The 26,919-nt window shown below is 44.8% G+C and overlaps 1 protein-coding gene across 3 annotated transcripts in view; it reads left to right on the forward strand.

Annotated features, from left to right (window-relative positions):
- Nucleotides 1-26,919, forward strand: part of DST (dystonin) — a 750,022-nt gene that overhangs the window by 291,533 nt on the left and 431,570 nt on the right. For 2 of the 3 annotated variants that reach the window (XM_069726740.1, XM_069726743.1), the window contains exons 5-7: nucleotides 1,852-1,913; nucleotides 15,009-15,098; nucleotides 22,775-22,852. In XM_069726740.1, the coding sequence (XP_069582841.1) occupies nucleotides 1,852-1,913; nucleotides 15,009-15,098; nucleotides 22,775-22,852 (230 nt within the window). Of the gene's footprint in view, nucleotides 1-1,851; nucleotides 1,914-15,008; nucleotides 15,099-16,727; nucleotides 16,827-22,774; nucleotides 22,853-26,919 lie in introns of all 3 variants that reach the window. The other variant, XM_069726742.1, reaches the window with a different exon arrangement.

Genomic DNA, 26,919 nt, shown 5'->3' on the forward strand with positions numbered 1-26,919 from the left:
CTTCTTATTTGTTCTGCGTAGTAGGAGCCCGTAATAGTGGCTCCCTTCTCCAAATAGTCCACCATAATAATTCCTTCATCGTCCCAAAAAACGGACGCCATAACCTTCCCTGCTGAGCTTGACACTTTGAATTTCTTCGGCGTTGGTTCGTCGGCTCGTTTCCACGTCATCGATTGTTGTTTAGTTTCGGGATCCAAGTGGTGGATCCAGGTCTTGTCCATGGTCAAAAAACGTGACAAAAATTTTCCTTGTCTGCTTGGAACTTTTCGAGATTTGCTATTGAAATGTCAACTTGTTTCTTCTTTTGCTCGTCGGTTAACATTTTTGGCACCCAACGCGCGGAGACCTTTCTCATATGCAATTCTTTTGCAAGGATTCTTTGAATACTGCCATATGAGATCCCTGGGACCTCAGCTACATGCCTGATAGTCACTCTTCGATCTGCCAATACAACTTCTTCAACTTTTTTCACGTTTTCTTCATTGAGGGACGTGGATGGGCGTCCTTGACGATGTTCATCTTCCGTCGATGTTCTTCCCAGCTTAAATTCCTTGGCCCAGCATGCAACTGTGGAATATGGAGGAGAAGAGTCCCCCAATGTTTCCACCAAGTCGCTGTGTATGTCTTTGGTAGTCATTTTTTTCAAGCAGAGGTATTTGATGACAGCTCTGAGCTCGTTTTTTTTCCATTTTGATGTTCACTCCTCGGCAGTTCATATTCAAATGAATGTAGCTCCCAGGAATCGTGGTCTATTTAAGTGATTTTTTTTCCTGGACTAGTGGGTACCTAAGAGAGAAGAAAACATTTAATTTTAATTTCTGTGTGCAATAGAAATAACCGATTATCATTACTTTTGGATCGCCCCTCGTAATGCGGGTACCTGTGTCATCAGTGGTTTGGGTCCGTGTGCCATCTTTGTGACATCTGTTTTTTTCCGGTGTGGCTTAAGAAAAATGAATTCCAAAGCTTCTCCTATACTTTGCAATGTTAAACACATACCGCCACGGACGGCACACTGGCTGTACACTGGTGCCAGACTTGTTTTGGCTCTTGTTATCCGGTCCACGGTCCATGTAGAAACACGGAATTGTGCATAGCTCCATAGGTTATGATGGGTACGTGTGGGAAATGGGAAAAAAACAGATGCAACTTTGTCTGGTTTCAGACTTGTGTTCTACAGGGCTGCTCATGAAAGCCTTCTTCCTCCAGTAAGCCCCGCCCACTGCCGCTCCTCTTCCTTCAGCTCCGCCTACGTCTGCATGCGTCCTACGTCCCCTATCTTTAACATTGGGTATGCAGGCCATGCAGATATATGTGGATGCCTCCGCATGCGTCATCATTACGCTGCGCTGACCTGCGTCGAACGCAAGATGTTGCATTTTGTTGCGGTCGGTGCACCGTCAAAAAGACGCATGCGGATGCATCCATATACATCCGCATGGCCTGTGTACCCAATGTTAAAGATAGGGTACGTCGGACGCATACCGACGTAGGCGGAGCTGAAGGAAGAGGCGCGGCAGTGGGTGGGGCTTAACGGAGGTAGAAGTCTGCCAAACTCTAGTGTGAAGCTAGCCTTACTGGAAGCACGGAGATGTGTAGATGGGTGCAGCCCCACAGGTTATAATGGGTACGTGAAAAAACAGATGTCACACGTACCTGGAACATGCACATGTGAAGGGGCCTAAGTAGGAGTGAGACTTAAATATACGATAACCATTGTGCACGCCTTAGGATCTTGCAGAGTTTAACATAAGGTTATTACGTCACATTTTGTTTCTGTTCCAGAGTTACTGAACCAATATTATCTGCTCATTTTATTAAATGTTAAATCATGTTACTTTTTATTTTCAGATGAAAGAGACAAAGTTCAAAAGAAGACATTTACCAAATGGATAAACCAGCACCTCATGAAGGTGAGAAAGTGTTCCCTATATATCGGCTATTACTGAATCGTGTTGTCCAAGATGTTTGTATCTCAGGAAATAAGGAAAAAAAGCCAAAATATTGTATACTTTCTAGCTAAGCCCCCTCCAGTGGTCCCTAAGGTCTTTGTTAGCGGTCCTCCAGTGCTGACCTTCCAGTTACCTGCAGCAGTTATGGTAGTGCAGTGATTGTCTGCAGCTGTTATGGTAGCGCAGTGACTGTCTGCAGCAGTTATGGTAGCACAGTGATTGGCTGCTCCAGTTATGGTAGCACAGTGATTGGCTGCAGCAGTTATGGTAGTGCAGTGAATGCAGCAGTTATGGTAGCATAGTAATTGGCTGCAACAGTTATGGTTGCACGGTGATGGCAGCAGTTATGGTAGTGCAGTGATTGTCTGCAGCAGTTATGGTAGCACAGTGATTGGCTGCAGCAGTTATGGTAGCACAGTAATTGGCTGCAGCAGTTATGGTAGCACAGTGATTGGCTGCAGCAGTTATGGTAGCACAGTGACTGCAGCAGTTATGGTAGCACAGTAATTGGCTGCAACAGTTATGGAAGCACAGTGATTGGCTGACCCAGTTATGGTTGCACAGTGATTGCAGCAGTTATGGTAGTGCAGTGATTGGCTGCAGCCATTATGGTAGCACAGTGAGTGCACCAGTTATGGTAGTGCAGTGATTAGCTGCAGCAGTTTTGGTAGCGCTTTGATTGGCTGCAGAGATCGTGTAGATGAATCCATTATCTCACCTATCCTGGACTGATGAGTGCGCGGCTGCTCCACCAGAAACAATTCTTGGCCATTTGTGGCTTATTGACATGTCATCACTGGCAGCTAATAAAGATCGGCAGGACGGCCGGTGCTGGTACACTGGAGCAATAGGGACAATTTACCAGGTTAGGAGAAGTAGATTTTTTAATTACAGTACATCCTTTTCTATTTTCCATTTTTAAAGCATATCCTGTCATAAAATGTAATTTATTTCAAATTTGTATTTTAACTTCATCTTTATGTCTTGTTTCTTTCTGATATTTCAAATGAAGGAAACATTTATAGCAATCTGGAAACTCTGAATAAGCAGACTAAAGACCCCCATAACCATTAAAGGGGTGTTCTGCTCTCAGAAGAGTCTGCAGCCAATCTAAGTGACTGTAGAATCATGGCAGGTAGCTGGAAGATGGTCACATGACCACTTGCATGTGATTTGCATATTGGTGCTCATGTGCTGACTAGACCCCTGGACATTTGTCAGTTCTCTTCAATTTGCATACAAGCAGTCACATGAGCGCCCACCCCATGGGGAGTACGGGAGACCTTTGGTAGTGTGTACATCACACACTGTCAGGATTCAGAAGTCTGTAGTAACTTAGAGTGACCGCAGACTTCTCTTCTGGGAACAGACAACCCTCTTACACTAAAGTCAGATGAACCTGCGGATATCGTCAGGATCAGTCAATAGTCTAATGTGTATGGGGCCTCTCAGCTATCCCCAACTTATGTTGTCAGGAGAGAAGGATCCGGCCTGTTGGGGTCCAGCAGTGGTTCTTCTCATAGAGAACACAGGAGAGCTCCTGTATATTTGGGTACTCAGGAGAGATAGCTAACAGTCCATCAGTCTTTCATTAAGCAATCTTATATGTATGGGGGTGTCACACATCACACATTGAAACCAATTCTAAAAAATGATACTGTGTGCTGAATGTTTTTTTTTGTGGTGGCCCGATGTATAGGGAAGCGCAGTCCGTTGTGCTTGATTATACATGAAAGGAAAGTTTGCTAATAAATATGGACAATCTTGGGTCGGATTGGACAACGGTAGTCCATAAAAGTTGTGTGAAAATGTTTTTACCCTCTTCCTGATTTCCGATTCTTTTGCATGTTTGTCACACCTAAATGTTTCAGATCACCAAACTAATTTAAATATTAGACAAAGATAACACAAGTAACCACAAAATGCAGTTTTTAAATGAAGGTCTTTATTATTAAGGGAAAAAGAAATCCAAACCCACAAGGCCCTGTGAGAGAAAGCAATTGCCTCCAACCCCACTTGAAACATAAATTAACTGTGGTTTATCACATATTTGGTAGATTGGCGAACCCGGACAGTGAAGTTTGGGTCCGTACTGAACAATTACTGTTCGGGCATGGACACCGAATACGGACTTCACCAGGAACTCCGTGGTACTGTTCAGGTTCGGCCCACTAAACACCACTCATGGATCTTTTGCTCAGGTGCTGGCGACTTCTGCTCCAGTGGCCTCCGGTGTGCACGCTGATAAGGTGCTCTCCCCACTTCCTCCCTGCATAGTTATCGCTATGTACACATGATGTCCCAATACTGAGCCGCTGCTGCCGTATGTGTCCCTATTACTGCACCTGATATCCCAATACTGAGTCGCTGCTGCCGTATGTGTCCCTATTACTGCACCTGATACCCCAATACTGAGCCGCTGCTGCCGTATGTGTCCCTATTACTGCACCTGATATCCTGATACTGAGCCGCTGCTGCCGTATGTGTCCCTATTACTGCACCTGATACCCCAATACTGAGTCGCTGCTGCCGTATGTGTCCCTATTACTGCACCTGATACCCCAATACTGAGCCGCTGCTGCCGTATGTGTCCCTATTACTGCACCTGATACCCCAATACTGAGCCGCTGCTGCCGTATGTGACCCCATTACTGCACCTGATACCCCGATACTGAGCCACTGCTGCCGTATGTGTCCCTATTACTCCACCTGATACCCCGATACTGAGCCGCTGCTGCCGTATGTGACCCTATTACTGCACCTACTCTGTGGTTCTCTGTACCCTCTAAATTCTAAAGCACCCCCCTATAATATAGTAATGCCGGGTGCAAGTGCCCTAGAAAACAGAGCCCATATTTTGCTCCCTAGAAAGTAATAATGCCCTCTGTGTGGCCCTTTGATAGTCACAGTAACCTGAGTTCCCCTATTACAATAAATGCCCACTTTACATTTAATAATGTCCTGAGTCTCCCCCCGTACAGCTCCCCTATACACAGTATAATGCCCCCTAACTGTATAGTACCACCCACACAGTATACTGACCCCTTAGTAACTGTTTGATGGCTCCAACACTGTAATCCCCACACTGTATGATGGCCCCATAGATAACCTCCATATAGTATAATGTGCCAGATAGTCCTCAATATAGCACAAGACAGCACCCCTATAGGCAGACCCTGTAGTTTAAAGCAGCACCCCCCATAGGCAGACCCTATATATAAGGCAGCACTCCCCCCTATAGGCAGATACTGTATAATAAGGCAGCACTCCCCCCCTATAGGCAGATCCTGTATATAAGGCAGCACTCCCCCCTGTAGGCAGATCCTGTATATAAGGCAGCACTCCCCCCCCATAGGAAGATACTGTAGAAGAAGGCAGCACTCCCCTATATAGGCAGATCCTGTATATAAGGCAGCACTCCCCCCTATAGGCAGATCCTGTATATAAGGCAGCACTCCCCCCCCCATAGGCAGATCCTGTAGAATAAGGCAGCACTCCCCCCCCTACCCCTATAGGCAGATACTGTAGAATAAGGCAGCACTCCCCCCCCATAGGCAGACCCTGTATATAAGGCAGCACTTCCCCCCCCTATAGGCAGATCCTGTATATAAGGCAGCACTCCCCCCCATAGGCAGACCCTGTATATAAGGCAGCACTTCCTCCCCTATAGGCAGATCCTGTATATAAGGCAGCACTCCCCCCCTATAGGCAGATCCTGTATATAAGGCAGCACTCCCCCCCTATAGGCAGATCCTGTATATAAGGCAGCATTCCCCCCCTATAGGCAGATCCTGTAGAATAACGCAGCACTCCCCCGTATAGGCAGATCCTGTATATAAGGCAGCACTCCCCCCTATAGGCAGATCCTGTATATAAGGCAGCACTCCCCCCTATAGGCAGATCCTGTATATAAGGCAGCACCCCCCTATAGGCAGATCCTGTATATAAGGCAGCACTCCCCCCTATAGGCAGATCCTGTATATAAGGCAGCACTCCCCCTATAGGCAGATACTGTATATAAGGCAGCACTCCCCCCCCTATAGGCAGATGCTGTAGAATAAGGCCACACTCCCCCTCCCTATAGGCAGATCCTGTATATAAGGCAGCACCCCCCCATAAGCAGATCCTGTATATAAGGCTGCACTCCCCCCCCATAAGCAGATCCTGTATATAAGGCAGCATTCCCCCCCCATAGGCAGATACTGTAGAATTAGGCAGCACTCCCCCCCATAGGCAGATCCTGTAGAATAAGGCAGCACCCCCCCCTATAGGCAGATCCTGTATATAAGGCAGCACACCCCCCATAGGCAGATACTGTAGAATAAGGCAGCACTGCCCCCATAGGCAGATCCTGTAGAATAAGGCAGCACTCCCCCCCCCATAGGCAGATCCTGTATATAAGGCAGCACTCCCCCCCCCCATAGGCAGATCCTGTATATAAGGCAGCACTCCCTCCCATAGGCAGATACTGTAGAATAAGGCAGCACTCCCCCCCATAGGCAGATCCTGTATATAAGGCAGCACTCCCCCCCCCATAGGCAGATCCTGTATATAAGGCAGCACTCCCCCCCCCATAGGCAGATCCTGTATATAAGGCAGCACTCCCTCCCATAGGCAGATACTGTAGAATAAGGCAGCACTCCCCCCCATAGGCAGATCCTGTAGAATAAGCCACCCCCCTCCCTATAGGCAGATCCTGTATATAAGGCAGCACTCCCCCCCCCATAGGCAGATCCTGTAGAATAAGGCACCCCCCTCCCTATAGGCAGATCCTGTATATAAGGCAGCACTCCCCCCCATAGGCAGATACTGTAGAATAAGGCAGCACTCCCCCCCCATAGGCAGATCCTGTATATAAGGCAGCACTCCCCCCATATAGCCAGATCCTGTATTTAAGGCAGCACTCCCCCCTATAGGCAGAGCCATTTACACCAGTGAGACATGAGCTTTCATAACCCGATCCGTGGGCAGCATTTCCCTGTGGCAGGGCTAATGTCATCTACGTTATGTATGTGAATAGAAGTAGTGGGTGTCTCTTACTGTGTATTCATGTGAACAGAGCCTTGTGCCTTAACATTTAATCAAGCGTTGTCAAAGCTAACAATCACATCCTAGTCGGTGTCTTGCAGTGTTTGTTAGGCCATCCCTGCATGTGTGCGGCTGTCTAACTGCTGCGGGGACACAAACATATTTTTCGAGCACGCGTTATTATGACCCCCAGTTAGCAGCCGAGCATGCTCTGATAACACCTTGTCCGAGCACATTCACTCATCACTAAGTACAAGTCTTGGCATACCTGGAGCATGACTGCGGATCTGCCGGCTGACTCCTCTGTAAGGAAAGATATTTAGCATACATCTGACATATTTCCTAGGGAAGGAGAAAAGTGGGTGATGGAGATAACAGCTCTCTGCTGCTGCAACGTAGAAGTCACAACTCGTGCATGCAGTACAGCTAGAGATGTCACTTTTGTCTTACATTTTTGGTTGGTTATATAGGGCTCTGTTCAGATTGGCGTTATCATTATCGTGTGCTTCTCTAGCCATCAAAAATGTAGCAACCCTGAACCCATAAGGCTGCATGCCCACGCTCAGCAATAGAAGCGTATTGGATGCCGCTCACCTGCGCTGCGTCCAAGATGCTGCATTCTAATCGAAGCACGGTGGATCGGAGTTCTAGAAATCCCATGGGCACTGTGCTTCTATTTACCGCTGCGTAAACTCACCCACGCTGTGGGACTACGAGCCGCAGCATGTCTCACCATAGATATGAATCCGGAAGGTTCAGTGAACACATGCCGATGTACCTGTGTGATTAGATCACATCGAAAATACTCTGCGTCCAAACCGCTGCTGTTTCCTGATCATGGGGACATAGCCTAAGTCACCAGAGTGTTTCAGGATTTATTAGGAAGCATTTAAAAACTGGTTCAGCAGAGGTGTCACACTCCTAAGTCACGACACTAATGGGTAAGCAGGATTTCAACCCCGCACTATTTATATGCGCACGTAGCTCGGTTAAAGACAAGTCCAGCAATACTATTACATGGCCGGTAAGTGAATCTGCTACTACAAAATCTGCATATGAATTGAAATGCAAATGAGGCTGAAGAACTATTTGTCGATCTGAAGCCTCTGTCACTCAAGCTCTATTCCCTGCCCAACACCGCAACTTCCTGCTTGAATGACAGTCTCTATGCTGTGCGGCATCAGGCAAAAAAGCCATCAGTCAAGCAGGGGGACGCGGCGCTGGGCAGGGAATAGAGTTGGAGTGACAGAGGCTTCAGATCTACAGCCTCATTTGCAGGAACGGACTGATCTGCTGAAGGTGTTTCTGGACTTACATTTTAAAGAAATACCTATACATACAGATAGTTTGGGGGGTGAAATCCTGCTGACAAATACCCTTTAATACTGCATTGCTGTTTTTTTTTATCAATAATCAATAAAGTCATGTTATTCCAATATAGGAATTGAAAGGGCTTTCTGATTCCAAAATGACCTCCATAGAGGTAAAAGTAAGGAAGAGATGCATGCATATTCTGTTGCACACAGGCTTCCATGTTTCCAGAATAGTCTTGTTTTTTGGCACCTAATGTTACTTGGATGAGCACCATTGTGCCGCCAGTGATTGGCTAACACAGTCACTTGCCGATCACTTCTCATTACAACAGTGACTAGCGGGTAACCATGAAACCCACTGAGCTGGATACTTCAGAGATGAGAATGTGCCTGTTTGATTCTTCTTTCCATATACAGATATTACTGGGGTTTTCTAAAATAAAGAAACCATAGAAGCCCCGTTTTATTAGTCATAAATACATTTACACTACAGTCATTACTATATATTAACGCTGTTCTAGGATACCATATATATATATATATATAATATCAACTGTAAAGAGAATTCATGGATCCTCTAACATTGGTGTGTCTAAATCCATCAATCCCATAAAGCAGACATGTGGGTTTTGGTAACAGACATTCCTTGTCTGCATCTGCCTCCAGAGTAGATCTAAACATTTAGAAAAATGACTCCAGAGCTGTGCTTGTATTATAAAAGGGAATATTTTATCAGGTGTTTACTACCCATTCTTAGAGCAGCATGATGATGGGGCAGAGACCCTGATTCCAGCAAGGATTTACTTACTGAGCTGCTTGCTGCAGTTTTTATATAATCACTGTTTCTCTGACACAGATCTATCAGTTCTCTGAATGCTGTGCTCTGTATAACCCCTCCAACATCACCGATTGGCTGCTTTCTGTGTACAACTGTGCATAGGCAGAAAGCTGCCAATCTGTGGTGGGGGCTGGGTTATAACAAGATCATGAGCATGGGGGACTACCTGACAGTAGGATAAGCTCTTGCTGATAGAACAGTGATTTTAAGAAAACTACACAAATCAGCCCAGGAAGTGACACATGGCTGTAATCAGGGTCTCTGCCTTTACATTATGCTGTGCTCAGAATAGGTGACACAAACCTGCTGACAGATTCCCTTTAAGGAATTAGTGTTGCTAATTATATATTGTATGTATATCTAATAGTCAGGTTCAGAAGTTCAGAGACTCATGGCTAATTGTTATATAGAGATTGCAAGAAAAATTGTTGTTGTGTTTATGTTACCATAGCAACATCCAGATCCATGACATCATTAAATGTGAATCATGCTAGGAAAGATGAATTCAAGTATTTCCACATTACCTAGCTGTGTGTCTGCGGCTCCAGGCAATTTCAGCATGCTTATTATAGAACAAGACACATTTGTAGAGCTCCGACTACTATTATTTTTTGATGATTGTGGCCCAAACAGGTTTCTCTGTGGCTTTAGTTTCCCTGCATTTACATTGTGGCAGAAAGTCGTTCAGATGGAGAGGACATTTTTGCATGTTATCACTAAGACTCTGCTGGTTTATAAGGTTTATTCACTTTACACATTGCCATTCCCATAGAGCAGTAAGCATGGCTCCTTCTGTAGGCAGATCACTCCTGTGCACGCACTGGGAATGTCTGCTTGGCCCTATATAACCATCTGATGGCCTCGGAAGGCCCAGTAGATATCTGGGACTGTCTGCTCGGCCCTATATAAGAGTCTGATGGCCTCGGAAGGCCCAGTAGATATCTGGGACTGTCTGCTCGGCCCTATATAACCGTCTGATGGCCTCAGAAGGCCCAGTAGATATCTAGGACTGTCTGCTCGGCCCTATATAAGAGTCTGATAGCCTCGGAAGGCCCAGTAGATATCTGGGACTGTCTGCTCGGCCCTATATAACCGTCTGATGGCCTCAGAAGGCCCAGTAGATATCTGGGACTGTCTGCTCGGCCCTATATAACCGTCTGATGGCCTCAGAAGGCCCAGTAGATATCTGGGGCTGTCTGCTCGGCCCTATATAAGAGTCTGATGGCCTCGGAAGGCCCAGTAGATATCTGGGACTGTCTGCTCGGCCCTATATAACCGTCTGATGGCCTCAGAAGGCCCAGTAGATATCTGAGACTGTCTGCTCGGCCCTATATAACCGTCTGATGGCCTCGGAAGGCCCAGTAGATATCTGAGACTGTCTGCTCGGCCCTATATAACCGTCTGATGGCCTCGGAAGGCCCAGTAGATATCTGAGACTGTCTGCTCGGCCCTATATAACCGTCTGATGGCCTCGGAAGGCCCAGTAGATATCTGAGACTGTCTGCTTGGCCCTATATAACCATCTGATGGCCTTGGAAGGCACAGTAGATATCTGGGCATGGCTGATTTGTTTTTTGTTTTCCTTCACTATTGGGATTTCTGCACCCACCATTGTGTTCATTCAAGTATGCCATGCAACCCACCTGAACATGTGCTAAATAAACATTAAAAGTAAGGAACTTACACATTTTAGTGTAAAAATGACACGCCCATATGTTGAGTCCTTTGAGCTTCTAACGAATTCACATTTGTAAAGATGCAAGAAGTATCCAGACTGCTTTCCATACCGCTCTCCAGGACGTTCCCCAGGCCGTTCTCCAGACCGCTCGCCAGGACGTTCTCCAGGCCATTCCCCAGACCGTTCTGCAGACCGCTTTCCAGACCTCTCCATACCATTCTCCAGACTGTTCTCCAGACTGTTCTCCAGACTGTTCTCCAGACTGTTCTTCAGACTGTTCTCCAGACTGTTCTCCAGACTGTTCTCCAGACTGTTCTCCAGACTGTTCTCCAGACTGTTCTCCAGACCGTTCTCCAGACCGTTCTCCAGACCGCTTTCCAGACCGTTCTCCAAGCGACTTTTGCTTAGAACCTGCTCACTATTTTATGCAAACTGTACATGTAAAAAAAACATGCAGAAAAAAATCTGCAAAATTGCCAAAAAAGTCACTTTAGTAAAAACAACACCAGTATTTTCTTCTCCTTGCAAAGCTCAGTGAGCATGGCTCCTTCTGTAGGCAGATCTGTCCTGTGCACGCACTGGGAATGTCTGTTTGGCCCTATATAACCATCTGATGGCCTTGGAAGGCCCAGTAGATATCTAGGACTGTCTGCTTGGCCCTATATAAGAGTCTGATGGCCTCGGAAGGCCCAGTAGATATCTGAGACGGTCTGCTCGGCCCTATATAAGAGTCTGATGGCCTCGGAAGGCTCAGTAGATATCTGAGACTGTCTGCTCGGCCCTATATAAGAGTCTGATGGCCTCGGAAGGCCCAGTAGATATCTGAGACTGTCTGCTCGTCCCTATATAAGAGTCTGATGGCCTCGGAAGGCCCAGTAGATATCTGAGACTGTCTGCTTGGCCCTATATAAGAGTCTGATGGCTTCGGAAGGCCCAGTAGATATCTGAGACTGTCTGCTCGGCCCTATATAAACTTCTGATGGCCTCGGAAGGCACAGTAGATATCTAGGCATGGCTGATTTGTTTTTGTTTTCCCCCACTATTGGGATTTCTGCACCCACCATTGTGTTCATTCAAGTATGCCATGCAACCCACCTGAACATGTGCTAAATAAACGTTAAAAGTAAGGAACTTCACATTTGTAAAGATGCAAGAAGTATCCAGGCTTCTTTCCATACCGCTCTCCAGGACGTTCTCCAGACTGTTCTCCAGACTGTTCTCCAGACTGTTCTCCAGACCGTTCTCCAGACCGTTCTCCATACCGCTTTCCAGACCCTCGATACTGTTCTCCATACTGTTCTCCAGACCGTTCTCCAGACCGTTCTCCATACCGCTTTCCAGACCGTTCTCCAGGCGGCTTCTGCTTAGAACCTGCTCACTATTTTATACAAACTGTACATGTAAAAAAAACATGCAGAAAAAAATCTGCAAAATTGACAAAAAAAGTCACTTTAGTAAAAACACCACCAGTATTTTCTTCTGCTTGCAAAGCTCAGTAAGTACACCAGCGTTTAAAAGATGTGTGGCTTTTTTTGGCTCTTTTTTCATTGGGCTTTTCTATGTGTATTTAAAGGGAATTGGTCAGCAGGTTTTTGCTACGTAATCTGAGGACAGCATGAGGTAAAGGTGAAAACACAGATTTCACGGATGTGCCACATATCCGGCTGTGTGCTGTTGCTTACTTAGCGCTCACTCACATTTCCGTATAAACATTGCTCCAGAAAAGTAGGACGAGTGTCATGCGTATTTCACTCCTTATGTCATTTGAATGTGCAATTTTTTCTCAACTAGCATCGGCCGTATGCAATGTGTTTTCAACATACCGTAATCTTTTACATACTATAATCTTCTATCTAACTTAAAGCTAGTTTACAAAGGTAGTAGAGCAATCTTATAATAGATGATATACTAGATACAGTATATATTAGATAGACACATAGATAGTAAGGCAGACTAGATATCATGCAGATATGTAATTTCACAAGCCCCCTACATATTATAAACTTGCACCCTTTAATGTCTTTCATATGGCACTAAAGGGTGTTTAGACTTGGTTTAACCTAATAAATAATCGAAAAAAACAATGTGGGGTCCCCCTTATTTTTGATAACCAGCAAAGGTAAAGCAGACAGCTGTGGGCTGACATTATCAGCCTGGGAAGGTCCCTGGTTATTGTGCCCTTCCCAGCCTAAAAATACAAGCCCGCAGCTGCCCCAGAAGTGGTGCATCACTGCATCTACTATCAGTCACACCTCTGTCGCATTACAACTAGTGATGAGCGAGTGTACTCGTTGCTCAGGTGATCTCCGAGTATTTATGATTGCTCGGAGATTTAGTTTTCATCCCGGCAGCTGAATGATTTGCGACTGTCAGACAGTTTGATCACATGTGGGGATTCCCTAGCAACCAGGCAACCCCCACATGTACTCAGCCTGGCTAATAGCTGTAAATCATTCAGCTGAGGTGACGAAAACTAAATCTCCGAACACTAACAAATACTCGGAGGTCACCCGAGCGTGCTGGGGAAAACCTGAGCAACAAGTACACTCGCTCATCACTAATTACAACAAATAAAGTATCCTTAAGGTACCTTCACACTTAGCGACGCTGCAGCGATACCGACAACGATGTCGATCGCTGCAGCGTCGCTGTTTGGCCGCTGGAGAGCTGTCACACAGACCGCTCTCCAGCGACCAACGATGCCGGTAACCAGGGTAAACATCGGGTTACTAAGCGCAGGGCCGCACTTAGTAACCCGATGTTTACCCTGGTTACCATCGTAAAAGTAAAAAAAAAAACACTACATACTTACCTTCGCTGTCTGTCCCCGGCGCTGTGCTTTCCTGCACTGACTGTGAGCACAGCGGCCGGAAAGCAGAGCAGAGACGTCACCGCTCTGCTTTCCGGCTGGCCGGCGCTCATAGCCAGTGCAGGAAAGCACAGCGCCGGGGACAGACAGCGGAATGTAAGTATGTAGTGTTTTTTTTTTTTACTTTTACGATGGTATACAGGGTAAACATCGGGTTACTAAGCGCGGCCCTGCGCTTAGTAACCCGATGTTTACCCTGGTTACCAGTGAAGACATCGCTGAATCGGCGTCACACACGCCGATTCAGCGATGTCTGCAGGGAGTCCAGCAACAAAATAAAGTGCTGGACTTTCTGCAGCGACCAATGACATCACAGCAGGATCCTGATCGCTGCTGCCTGTCAAACTGAACAATATCGCTAGCCAGGACACTGCAACGTCACGGATCGCTAGCGATATCGTTCAGTGTGATGGTACCTTAAGTCATGAAGTAAAGTTAGTTAATGGGTCGATAATGAGTTTGAGCATTGTTACAGCCAATAGGTGGCATATATTTTACAGGATTGTCCTCTATCAGATCAGACAATTTTGACTCAAAATACAGATAACAACAACAAGAAAGAACTAAATGCTCATGGAGTCTAATCGTAAAATATTAGATTTTATTAAACTTATATTAAAAGTAATGGTTAAAATAAAGAGGCTACCAAGCTAAATAGGAGGGACAAACAGACTGAGTGGATAAAGTGCCAAGTGCACAGCTATACAATAATTTTCTTGTGTAGATATTACAAAATTTCAATCATATAAAGTGCCTAGAGCAAATGCTATACAAGAGTTACAATCTCCATAGAAAAGCAGAAATATAAGTGCAGAATAACCCCAAACCTCCAGAGAGGCTGAATGCAGCCAAACCATGGTGTGACCCGTGGAACCTATCAACACATGGTCCGCTGTGAGGAAGGAAAGTAAACTACTTGAAAAACCCAGTGAGCACGTCAGTTTTTTTTCTGGCAGGTAAATATTTTGTGGGAGCATTACATTCCCTCCATAAGTTTCTTGCGCTATGTATTTTCAAAGCAATGCAAGTCACCTATTTTACCTAATGGTTGCAACATAAAAGCTCACTGTGAGAACACAGCCTAAAGGTAAATAAATAGATCTTTTCTTAAGAATTGGGAATCAGAAGATAAATGAGGCTAGCTTTTATTGTCTGGCAGTTTTTTATGGAGTCAGTGTGTAAGTGGCGGCTTACTGCCTAATTCTTCCCACTGTAATGTTGATAGATGTTTTTTATTGTTACTGATGCAGAAATCGCAGCCCCTTATTTGTAGAACTAAAAAAAGCACAATAATGAAAATCGGTACGTTGACACATTTCTATATTTGCAGGTACGGAAGCATGTAGGAGATCTATATGAGGATCTGAGAGATGGACATAACCTGATCTCTTTGTTAGAAGTGCTCTCTGGAGATACCCTGGTAAGTCTGTTATTAAAGTAGAACGCTCTTTATGTAGCTGGTTATGCTGCATATTACACTTCTGTTTTGTAATACTTGATATATTTTATTGTACATTTTACAAGCTGCTCCCAAGTGAACATTTTACAGTTTTTATTCCATATATATTTAGATAGAAATCAAGCCTGGGTGAGATAAATACATAGCAGTGCTCTGTGGTTTACCTCTGATGGAAGCCCAGCAAGGCCGGTTTCACATTAGCGTTTTGAGGAGCTGCGGACGGCTGCGGGCTTCCTCTGTGAAGCCCCGCCCTCGGCCGCACCTCCGCCGCTAGCTCCGCCTACTTCTGCATGCAGCCTGCGTACCTATCTTGAACATTAGGTACGCAGGTCGTGCGGCTGTATGCGGATGCTTCCGCATGCGTCGTTTTGACGATGCGGAGAAAAAAAATTGCTACAAGCTGCGTCCTATGCTGGTCGCCGCATCGTCAAAACAACGCATGCGGAAGCATCCGCATACAGCGGCACGACCTGCGTACCTAATGTTAAAGATAGGTACGCAGCCGCATGCAGAAGTAGGCGGAGCTAGCAGCCGAGGGCGGGGCTTCACGGAGGAAGTCCGCAGCCCTCCGCAGCTCCTCAAAACGCTAGTGTGAAACTAGCCGTACGCAGATCCCATTAATAGTATCTTTTACGTGGCAGAGGGCCCTCTTCAAACACTGGGACTGGTGTTATTACCACCTTGCGCCCTCTACCGTTTGACCCCTGACAAGGATGTTTGAAAGTGACCCACCCATTATAGATACCCTTAGAGGTGCAAACATTTGCTCTTGACTGCCATTAAAATAAAAAAAAGTTGGGATTCTGGCATAGCCTAGTCAAACTAATGCTGTAACACACTTCTGGCATATATTGGCGGACACAACAGAACATTTTCCCAATGAGAAAGCCAGCATTGCACATTAGACATGATACGAATTGAGCCTTAAAGGGCAACTGTCACTAGATTTTTGCCACCTAATCTGAGAACAGGATAATGTAGAGACTAAGAACCTGATTCCTGCGATGTGTCATGTACTAGGATGCTTAATGTAGATTTGATAAAATCACTGTTTTATGAGCAGGAGATCATTAGAGGACTAGGAAACCTGCTGCCAGGTAGTCAAGAATTTTCCTGAGCTCTGTATAACCCCGCCCCCATCACTGATTGGCAGTTTTCTGTGTACACTGTACATTGGCAGAGAACGGCCAATCAGTGGTGTGGGCGGGGTTATACACAGCCCAGTATTCAGAGAACTGCTAGACCTGCGACAGATAAAACAGTGATTGTATCAAAATGATATCCAGCACCTCTTTAAAGAAGACCTGTCATAGTGGCCAGTTTTAGCTATTATTTTATTCCCACTGTCATAGTTTAGATTTGGTGCGTATATCACAATACCTTTCCTTCCCACTTTACATGTATCATAAAAAACATTTGGCCGTAGCTCGAATTGCTTTTAACCCTTCTATGGTCCTCCCAGTTTCATTGATTGTGCCTTGTATGCCTCCTCGTCATTATGTTCTTTTCATACTCTCCTTTTCATTTGTGGTCTGTCTTGTGTCTTGTGTCTTTGCTGTGCCTTCTTTTTCTGTCTGTTGTGTTTATTAGCCGAGGGAACGAGATTTTTTGAAGACCTTACGGTTGGTGAGTCCCTCAGAAGCATGCGAGTTTGATCAGCATGAGGAGGTGGATGATGAGGATAAGGGGGTAGGTGGAGCCCCCATAACCATACTAATTCCTGTATAGGTGTGCAGTGTCTCTGGTTTACACATACGTTGCACTCAAGTCCACGTATTACTGAAAAGAATGCTAGCGCTAACCATGCCTAGTGATGTCTGCTCTTTACAGACATATCAGCTTTCCTGACATGTCGCCCATGAGGAATATTTGTATTCCTTATCAAATAGCAATGCTGGAGCCCATGTGTGCAATATGCTATTCCTCTGTCATTCCTCTGGGAAATCTGTGAATCAATTGGCCACTTGGTACCGCCACTCCCCTTCTCAATAAGATGTAGGTCTAAGCGGTCCCATAATGTGGATCCATTACTGACAATACCAGGAGACACGGTGAATGCAATTCATACATTTCCACAATGGAATGACTCAGAGTAGATTTCTCAGGAAAGGTGCTCCAGCATTACATTTAAAGGCGTTTTCTGTTATTTTTGTAGTTTTTTCTTATTGAGCTAAGAACTTACAGGCAGTTAGTTGCTAACTTCCTGCCTGGCGCCGATCTCTAACGTCTCAGAGCGGTCATGGACCACTTTTGCAAGTGTTTTTGTGCCTCATTTGACCTCACGTCAACAGATCAGCTCTTCCTCTTCCGATTAGCTCTGTGAAAGGGGCCGTCACTGCCGATGTGACATCCGGCTCTCCACAGTTAGGCAGCGGAGAGTCAGCTGTCAATCAGCATGACATCGGCAGTAATATCCCGTCAACAGAGTGGAAGAGAAGACGCTGCTCTGCCGATGTGGTCTCAACAGAAGCCGCACAGTCGCCATCAGGAGTGGTCTGTGACAGCTGAGCCAGCAGAGATTAATGCCAGCTTGAACAGGCAGGTTGTTAGTAACTACCTGACTGTAAGTTCTTAACCCCATAAGAATAAAACACAGAAGTCCCGGATAATACCTTTAAAAAGTGGAAAGATATGTTTTGGGTATCGTTAAAAACTTCTTTTCTCCTATTAACCAACAAGAATAACAATTGTGCGGATCATTACAGTCTATTCCTCCTTTGATTGCTCTTTCTGGTCATGGTCTTATCATGGTCATGGACATGGTCTTATCATGTGCAGTCAATGGCAGGGTACAGTTCATGAGCAGACTAAGGTATTTTCTTGACACATTAGGTTGTCTAATGTGAGCCCCCGAGGGAGCCTTTGGAGAGTGAAATCACCTGCCACCAGGTTAGACTCTGGATGGGCAGTATATTTCCTTACTGATTCCAGCTTTTAGATCTGGACATGCTCAAGTAGAAGCTTTTGGCTCGTTTGTTTCACCTTTCTTCAAAATAAACACGTATGCTCAACTCAGCCATGTTTATTTGAACAGATAGGGGAATAAACCAGAGTCCGACCTGCCATATTTAATATATATGTCAATCCAGCATGCCTGATCGGTCTAGCAGGTATTTTTATATCACGTATAACCAGCTTACAACTGTTTTCCGTCAGAAGACATTTATCCGCAGGAGCTAATAACACAATATTTGTTGATTGCATTGATAATTTAAATGTAGTCTGTTAATGTGTTTTAAGGGGTTGTCAGAAATTTTAAGAATATGCTAAAGAGCAGGAAATGTAAAAAATGAAAAAATAAAATAAATAACTATTACCCTTCAGCTAAATTGCCACCTGCCCCATCATTGCCCCTCCAGGGGTTCCTGCCAGTCCGGCTGCAGTGACTCTGTATACATCATTCAAGAAACCACTGCGGGTTGTGTGACTTCAGAGGCCAGTGATTGGCAGCAGGGGTATCTACACAAAGTTGAGGATTACATTTTGGGGTAGATGGCCAAAATAACGGTTAGGTCAAATTTACCTAAAACTCCAATCAGGGTTGAAGAAGTATCGCGGAGCCAAGGAACATACCCTTCTAAGCTCCAGCCACTTCACGTAGAACTTCCCAACCTCCCGCCCACCATACAAGGCCCTCTTGGCTCCACCTTTTTAATGTCGCAATGCATGATATAGGAACACATGGGAAGAAAAGCTCTCCTCTCCATACTTGCAGGACATCGATTTCATAGTGCACAGCCCTTAACAAGTGCTGTTAGTATAGAAACTAGGGCTCCCCTCAAATATATGATTTTCCGTCTCCCTTTGCCAGTCCCTCTTACCTCTCTGCGGCCTGGAGAGGAACACTGGAATACTGTAGAGGAGCTGCCAGTGTATTTAGTGAGTCAGTGGCCCAAGCAAGTAAATGTCTTTATGGTCGAAATGCTGCATATATACAATAGATCACCTCCGAATCGCAGTCAGAAATATGAAAATAAAGTCCTGTGCTGCTGGCACTTGCACCCTGGTAAGGTTCTCGGGCACTACCGTGTTCGTTCACGTCGCTGGCTCTGGCCTGAATAATCTTCTCACAGTCAAGCATACAACCACAGCACCCACGGCTCTGCTGCATGTAAAACCAAGCAGAAAAATGACACACGTAAACATTTACTGCAGATTTAAATGAAAACTGTGGCCATGGGCCAATTGTAAGAGGTCCATCCCACTACCATCCTACAGATCTCTCCATAAAAGTACAAGGCAGGTTTTCCTACGTGTCACGAAGATTGCTTTCTTCCGTGATCTAGAAACCCTCACAATATAACTTTTCCACCCTCGGGCTCTCTCTTTGACTCGGGCTGGTCCAGGACAGGCATTGCCGCTGTGGGTTCTGATGCCTTCCACTACCAGGACCCAGTGCCTATTGTGCCACCAGAGACTGTGGCTATACATTTTTGGTTCTTAGTGTACATTTTGGAACAAATTATATGCCCATATGCTCATAGAAGTCAAAGTCCTCTGGTCATACAATAACAAACTTATCTCTCCTGGGCTGAGGCCTACAAAATAATAAGGCAGGTAGGATCTGTAGATAGATAATGTGGCATGAGGGCAATTTGTGACTTGGTATGAAATTCTGCCATTGTGAGAAGTTGTCAAAGCTGTGTGGGTCAGATGGAGAATAAAAGGAAAGGGAGCATGTACAACTAGAAGATGGCAACTTTAATTTACTGGATTTACATAAGATCTGCCTCCTGACATGTCTGTTACAGTAAATACTTCTATCCCACAGAGATTTTCTGCATATTCCAGGCCCGATTGACAATTTGGTATTACCGTTACCAATTTCCGTAAGATTAGCTTTTACACAGTCTGATAATGTCAGCGATGATTGTACACGTTTAGTACGTAGGAACAGTGCTAGCAGATGAGTGATTGAGACACTGGCTGGGCAATGGTGTGGAAGTGAGGGGCCAATGTAGGGAACAGCCCGGGGCCTATCTCCTTCTTAATCCAAAAAAGTGTATGTGACATCACGACTGCAGGGCCGATGGGAACCACCTGAGTGGCAATGCTGGAATGGCCAAGAATTTAACAAGTGAGTCATTGTTTTTTTTTTTATTTGATCTTCTTAAAATCCTGAACAACCCCTTTAAAGCCTGTACTTATGTAGTATTGTGTTGATACAGAAGGCCTACATTTCCTGAGCAGATCTGTGGTAGTGATCCTTGTGCATTCCCAAACCATGGCTGTGAGATAATCTGGGTGAGGCCACAGTCACACGTTCAGTATCCCGTCAGTATTTTACCTCAGTAATTGTAAGCCAAAACCAGGAATGGAACAATCAGAGGTAAAGTATAATAGAAATATGTCTCCACTTCTGTATTTATCACCCACTCCTGGTTTTGGCTTACAGATACTGAGGTAAAATACTGACCAAATACTGAACATGTGAACGTGGCCCAATGAGATATGTTTGCGGTTTTCTCGTCTTTGGACAGTGTATCACTGCCAGTCAGATTATTCACAGTCAGAAAGCTTGTCCTCCTCTGCATCCCGCTCCCCAGTTCTCTGTCTTATATTTGCACTTTGCTCTCCCCGACCTTTTCTTCTCTGTGCCTCTTTCTCTGGCTGTACGAATTTCTCTTGGCATAAATATAACTTGTATTAGCAATTGGCATGTTCATTTTGTGTTGCTTTGGCTAATTATTTGGGAGGTGTGTGGAAAAATGTGACACTTTCTCGTTTGACTCCGTTTTATTGGAACCTGGAGAGGATGAGATGCACGGTTGTATTACACTGCTTACATGCTAGGTGTGAATAAAGCGTCACTTTCATAGATTGCACAAGTGGAATTCATTGAATATTTGGCCTTCACTTTCATGGAATTGATCACAAATTTGGCATCCATAGACTAGCAAGAGTGTGTTCTTCAGTGTAACTCTGCCACCTTGTGGTACAAGCGGGGTACTAAAGTGTTTCCATTGCTATGAAAGATATTCATAAAGGGCACAAATGCATTTCCAGTAGTCCTAGGCCTCATCCAGACGTCCGTGATAGTAAACATGGACTGTTGGTCATCAGTGTTTTGGATCCAAGCTTCGTCAGTGTTTTGTCCGTGTATCAGTTTTTACCATCAGTAATTCTTCGCTGCAAAGCTTATCCTATGTATTACATTATTAATTACGGACAGCACACAAACTGCGCACTGATGATGTCTGTACGACATCTGTGTTTTTTATGTACCCATAGACTAGTATGGCTACCTTTGATTCGTGATTCAGATCAAAAAGGATATATGACGTTTTTCTGATCATTCAGTCCGCAAAAAAACAAAGACGTGTACTGCTCCATGGACAATAGTGGATACCTGTTCTATACCTAGAACATATATGTGACTCACGGACGTCTGAATGAGGCCCTAAAGCAGATCTGTCCCCAGATCTCACATTGATTTTCCAGATGCTCATGTGTGATAGCTCCAAAGTCATTTTTTGGTTGAGTAAATGTAGTGCAGTAACACTGGAATAGGTGAAAATGCTAATAAAGATCTGAGCATTAAAGATTTCTATCAAACATGTTCAACTGTACCTTCGTTATTATGTGATAGAATTTCTCAGTCCTCATCCTACAATGTTCCTATACCGGTATCACCGTACTCAGACTCTTAACTTACCATTATCTCATATAAACATAACAGTGGGATGTGTAGGCATCATCTTCCGGTACACATATCTCACGCTGACTCTTAGCCTACAGCCATCCATGCTTGGACGTCACACTCCAGCCCTCATCCTAAATGTACAAGTGTAGACATCATGCTCCAGCATTTATTCTGCAATCATCCATTGTAGACATCCCTCTCCAACCCTCAGCCTACATCTCGCTCTGACCTCATCCTACAATCTTCCTGTATCCCAATTGTTGGGAGACATGCATGATGATCCCATTAGTTAACATGAAAGAAAACCAGTGGCTGGACTCTTTAGTGTAGTTAGCCTGTGGACTCTTTACAAGCCCATCAGTTACCAGTACTTACTGGTTTACCTTCATGTTAATAGATGCACATATGATACATGTGCTTTGGCTTTTTTGTCTTTGTTATAGTTAATGGCTGCAATGTATTATATTCACAGATCTAAATATAATGTTGATGCTGAAAATGCAGGTGCCTTGTGTACATCACGATAACACCACTAGCAACGTGTTTTCTTAAAAGCACAATTTACCCATAGGGGTCTGAATGTTGAGATATGGGGAGTTTGTAAAGTTCACACCAGGAGTGCTGGTGGTCACTGATCATGTTATTTTCCTGATAAAATATCTAATGACTTATAGAGTAAAAAAGTCTTGATTTTGTTTCTATTGCGGTCCTAAAGAGTTTTTAGACCCCTTAGAATTGGTTCCTATAGAATCACAATATTAAGTACCGTAAACTGTATAATGAACTTGTAATGTATTCAGAGGGGTCCCGATAATCCTGATCGACGTGGTTGAATTGTTTTAGGTAAAGTATAGTATATAGTTTCTTTATTTAATATTGTGACTTGTAGGAAATTATTCATATCCGTTTGAAAACAAACAAAAAAATACAGGGATGGTTGTAGGATGTAGCTACAATCTTTGTCACAATCTTCTTTTCTGTTTTCTATTTTCAGCCCCGAGAAAAAGGCCGAATGCGCTTTCACAGACTACAGAATGTACAAATTGCACTTGATTATTTGAAAAAGCGTCAGGTAATGCATTTCATTCTTTGATTTATATAAAATTATATATGTATTGTAGTGCGGCGGTGTTCACACCATGAGGTAATGAGGCAGTGACGCAGTAAAGTTCAACGCAAATGTCTTTATTGTTCAAAACTCACAACTTTAAGGCAAAACGGTATCCTCTTGATCGCAGCCTGGGCGTCAAAACAGTCCGTATCCGAGACCTGTTGCCGTTTGCGACTGCACCACCGTGTCACGCTGAGTGGGCGCCAGGCGTTGTGCTTTCCTTGGCTTTGTGTTGACTTCACACAAGCCGGATGTTGCAGAGCCACCTGCTCTGCAGCTTGCAAGCAAACACTGACATACCCAACCCTTTGCTGCAGGGTTTTTAAATGGAATCTGTGGCCATGAGCCACTTGTAAGACTCGGCTGCAGTGAGTGAACATCCCCACTACCATCCTGTAGTTCACTCCAAAAATAAAAGCCCATGCCGGGTTTTCTTAAATCTGCCTTCGCCAAATAGCTTGACCAAATTCACATTTACTTTTATTCTGCACTGCAACCCCAGCTATGTCTGTGACTGCAATGCACTCCAGTAGCTTCAATACGCTTCTATGTGCATCCTAGGGGATACATACTGACCCTCGTATAATTCCCCCCACTGCCTCACAATATATATGTGACGCCCAGGAGACCGGGATACCCAGCACCGGACCAATGGAGTCTGTCTCTTGAGGGGGATGTCACGGGTGGCTTGACCCGGTGCTGTGGCCTCAGGCAATGCACAGTGTAAGGGGTATCATGAGGGGACAGGCACTTACTTGATCAGCAGCAGGTTCTCCCAGCGGTGACTATCCTGATCCTGGATAGATGGCTATTGTCCAAATGAAAGACTGAGGCACTGAAACGTTTAACCAGTTTACTTTAACATAAAAGGATTTACAACCAGTCCTGTCACCGGAGTCTGTATGGGAACTCTGAGTTACTTTGACCCTGCCAGGGTCTTCGCCTCTTATTGTGCGCAATTTCTGTGTGGCCCTGCTGCTGTATGTGAACTGGCTGCCGGCCCAATCTGTCCCCTCCGGGTCCTGGTTCGACGGGCAACCCGAGTCCTTTTATCGGTTTACCCCCTCTGGGAGTACTGCTGAACTCTGTGTCTGTTGCTGCATCCGACCCTAGTGAAGCTGATATCACCTCACGTTTTTCCGGTTGCTGTATTATATATAATGAATACAGCCACGGATCCGGTATCCGTCTTTGCGCCTGTTCTGGGTAGTGATTAATGCTACCCGGTTCTCACAATGTCCTTTTTCTCTATCCCTCTTCTCCTCAGGCCGGTGATTTAGGCCTGGTAACAGTCACAGGGCTGTTAGAGATTCAACTGTATGACCTCTCACTATCAGCTCCTTAGCCCAACTGCCATTTCTTCTCTCAGACCAGAATGGATCAAGGGGAGTCTCTGGAGCTCCCCCTTCTGGCCGGAGGTGGTAGTGCAGTCTTGCTATTTTAGTATTTGTACTTACTGTCAGTAACTATTTTTGTGGCAAATACCCCTAGGGGTGCCACATTCCCCCTTAGTTAAGAACAGTACTCCGGGACTGTGGGACGATAACATTTTGAAATAACAATTAATATGTACAGAGTCTTAAAAATGAAAAGTTACAAAAACCACTCAAGGAAACAAAAATAGAGTTCTGTAAAAAGTCACTTCAAATAGCGTCCATTAATACAGTTCTATCCTTGAAGGTACTAGGAAAGGCACTGTACTTAGTGTCCAGGAATTTAGTTCCATTTTTCCAACGGAGTTATCAATATAAAGTCTAAAGAAAGTTCAAAAAGAGCAAAAAGCAAAATTCAAAAAGCAGTCTTTCCGGAGCTTTGATTTAGTGCCTCCGGGCTGATAAAAAGTTCAAGAATATGCAAGAAGTTCATACAGACAAGTCTCTGTAGGCACTGGGCTTAAACGTTGCAGACTGATAACAATGACTATACTACATTTTCTGTTTAACTATATACGGCATAACATATATACAATTCACATTATGAGCTTTATAGTTGGTAATCTGCATACCTGGCCGGTAATTGACCCTGGGTACTACGCTGTGATCTACGTAATAGCGGTGTCTCTTCATGTGGTGTACTACTGTCTACTGCGGATGTAGTATCTGCCCGCTCTGCTAAAGATAATTCCACGACTATGGAGTTGGCAAGTCCACCGTGAATGGGATTACTCTGACCAGGAATCTGTTCTTCCTGGCCTGGAACCTCCTGTAGTACGGGGTCAGCCTCTTCCTGTCTTGGGACTTCTGGTATTGGGTTCGGTGTTGGGTAAAAGGCCACCATGGGAACCACTACTGCACCATGGTATGTTAGTAGGGTTTTGGGAAAGTCTCCTATACAGGTGTGATACACTTCCTCTTCTTTTTCCTTTACTGGTTGAACCTGTATGGGTTGAATAACTTCTGGTTCTGGCTGGACAACGTCTGGCTCTTTCAATGCTTCCGGACATAATTTAAGATTGTCTCTTGACACTAGTACAGATGTTAAGCCTCCGTTTTTGCTTATGAGACACATTTTAGGATTATCCACTCTTGTTGGTAAAACTGTGTAGGGTACGGCTTCCCACTGATTGTCCAGTTTATTGGTTCGACGATTTCTCTTGAGCACTTGGTCACCCGGTCTTAATGGGGTCGCTAGAGCATTCTGGTTGAAAGTTCGCTCTTGTCTTTCTCTAGTTTGCTGAAGGCTTCTTTCCACACTCTCTTGCACTTGGCGATACTGCTTTTGCCGTATGATATCCCAATTGGAGTCTTGAACTTCTGCGTCTGGTTTCAGAATTCCCATTTCTAGATCGATTGGTAATTGGCCGGGTCTTGCACGCATAAGGTAAGCTGGGGTGCAGTTGGTGGAGCTCACCGGGACATGATTATACAGATCCACCAAGTCAGGCAATTTCTCTGGCCATTGATTCCTTTCTGTCTCAGGTAAAGTCTTTAGTAGGTCTATTACAATATGGTTTATCTTCTCGCATAAGCCGTTTGTTTGTGGATGATAGGCCGTCGTCCGGATCTTTTTGCAACCATACATATTACAGAATTCTCTGAAGATCTCTGATTCAAAGGCTGTACCTTGGTCGGTGAGAACCTGTTCCGGATATCCATGGGGTCTACAAAAGTACGTTTGGAACGCTTTGGCTGCTGTTTTTGCTGTCAGATCTTTTACGGGTACTACTACCAAGAAACGTGAATAATGGTCCACGATGGTCAAGGCATAGACATAGCCGGACCGGCTTGGTGTCAACTTCACGTGGTCCATGGCTACAAGTTCAAGTGGTTGTTTGGTGATTATGGGCTGCAGTGGTGCTCTTTGGTTCTTTTGATCGTTTCTTCTGAGGTTACACGGGCCACAATTTCTGCACCACTGTTCGATTGATTTTCTCATCCCGACCCAATAAAATCTTTCTCTTAGAAGTACTTCTAACTTTTTCCAACCGAAGTGACCAGCACCATTATGGTAAGCTTCGAGGACCATCTTCACATCTTGTTTAGGCACAATAATCTGCCAAACCAATTCATGTGTTTTCGGATTGGTGTATCTTCTACAGAGCTTCCCTTGATACAGGAACATTTTGCCTCTCTCTTTCCAGAGTTGATGCGTCTCTTCTGGGGCATCCTCATAGGGATATGCACTTTGCTCAGTCAACAGTTCCTTCACCAACTTCACAGCCGGATTGCTGTCTTGGGTGTCAGCCCATCTATGGTGTGCTAACGGATTAAAATTCACCTCTTGTTGTTTCTGATAGGTACTTGACTGATGATGGTTTGCCTTGGGACGATGGAAGGCTGGTAGTTCAATTTCTTCAAGCTCCCCCGTTTCCTCTTCTACATCTCTCAAGTGTGGCATCCGGGATAGGGCATCGGCATTTCCATTCTTGCGACCTGCTCGATACTTGATTATGAAGTTGTAATTAGATAACCGGGCTATCCATCGCTGTTCTAACGCACCTAATTTGGCTGTGTCCAGGTGGGTCAACGGATTGTTGTCAGTATAGACAATAAATTCTGCAGCGGCCAGATAGTGTTTGAAACGCTCCG

The sequence above is a fragment of the Ranitomeya imitator genome, chromosome 5 (assembly GCF_032444005.1).
Source record: "Ranitomeya imitator isolate aRanImi1 chromosome 5, aRanImi1.pri, whole genome shotgun sequence".
Taxonomy (NCBI): domain Eukaryota; kingdom Metazoa; phylum Chordata; class Amphibia; order Anura; family Dendrobatidae; genus Ranitomeya; species Ranitomeya imitator.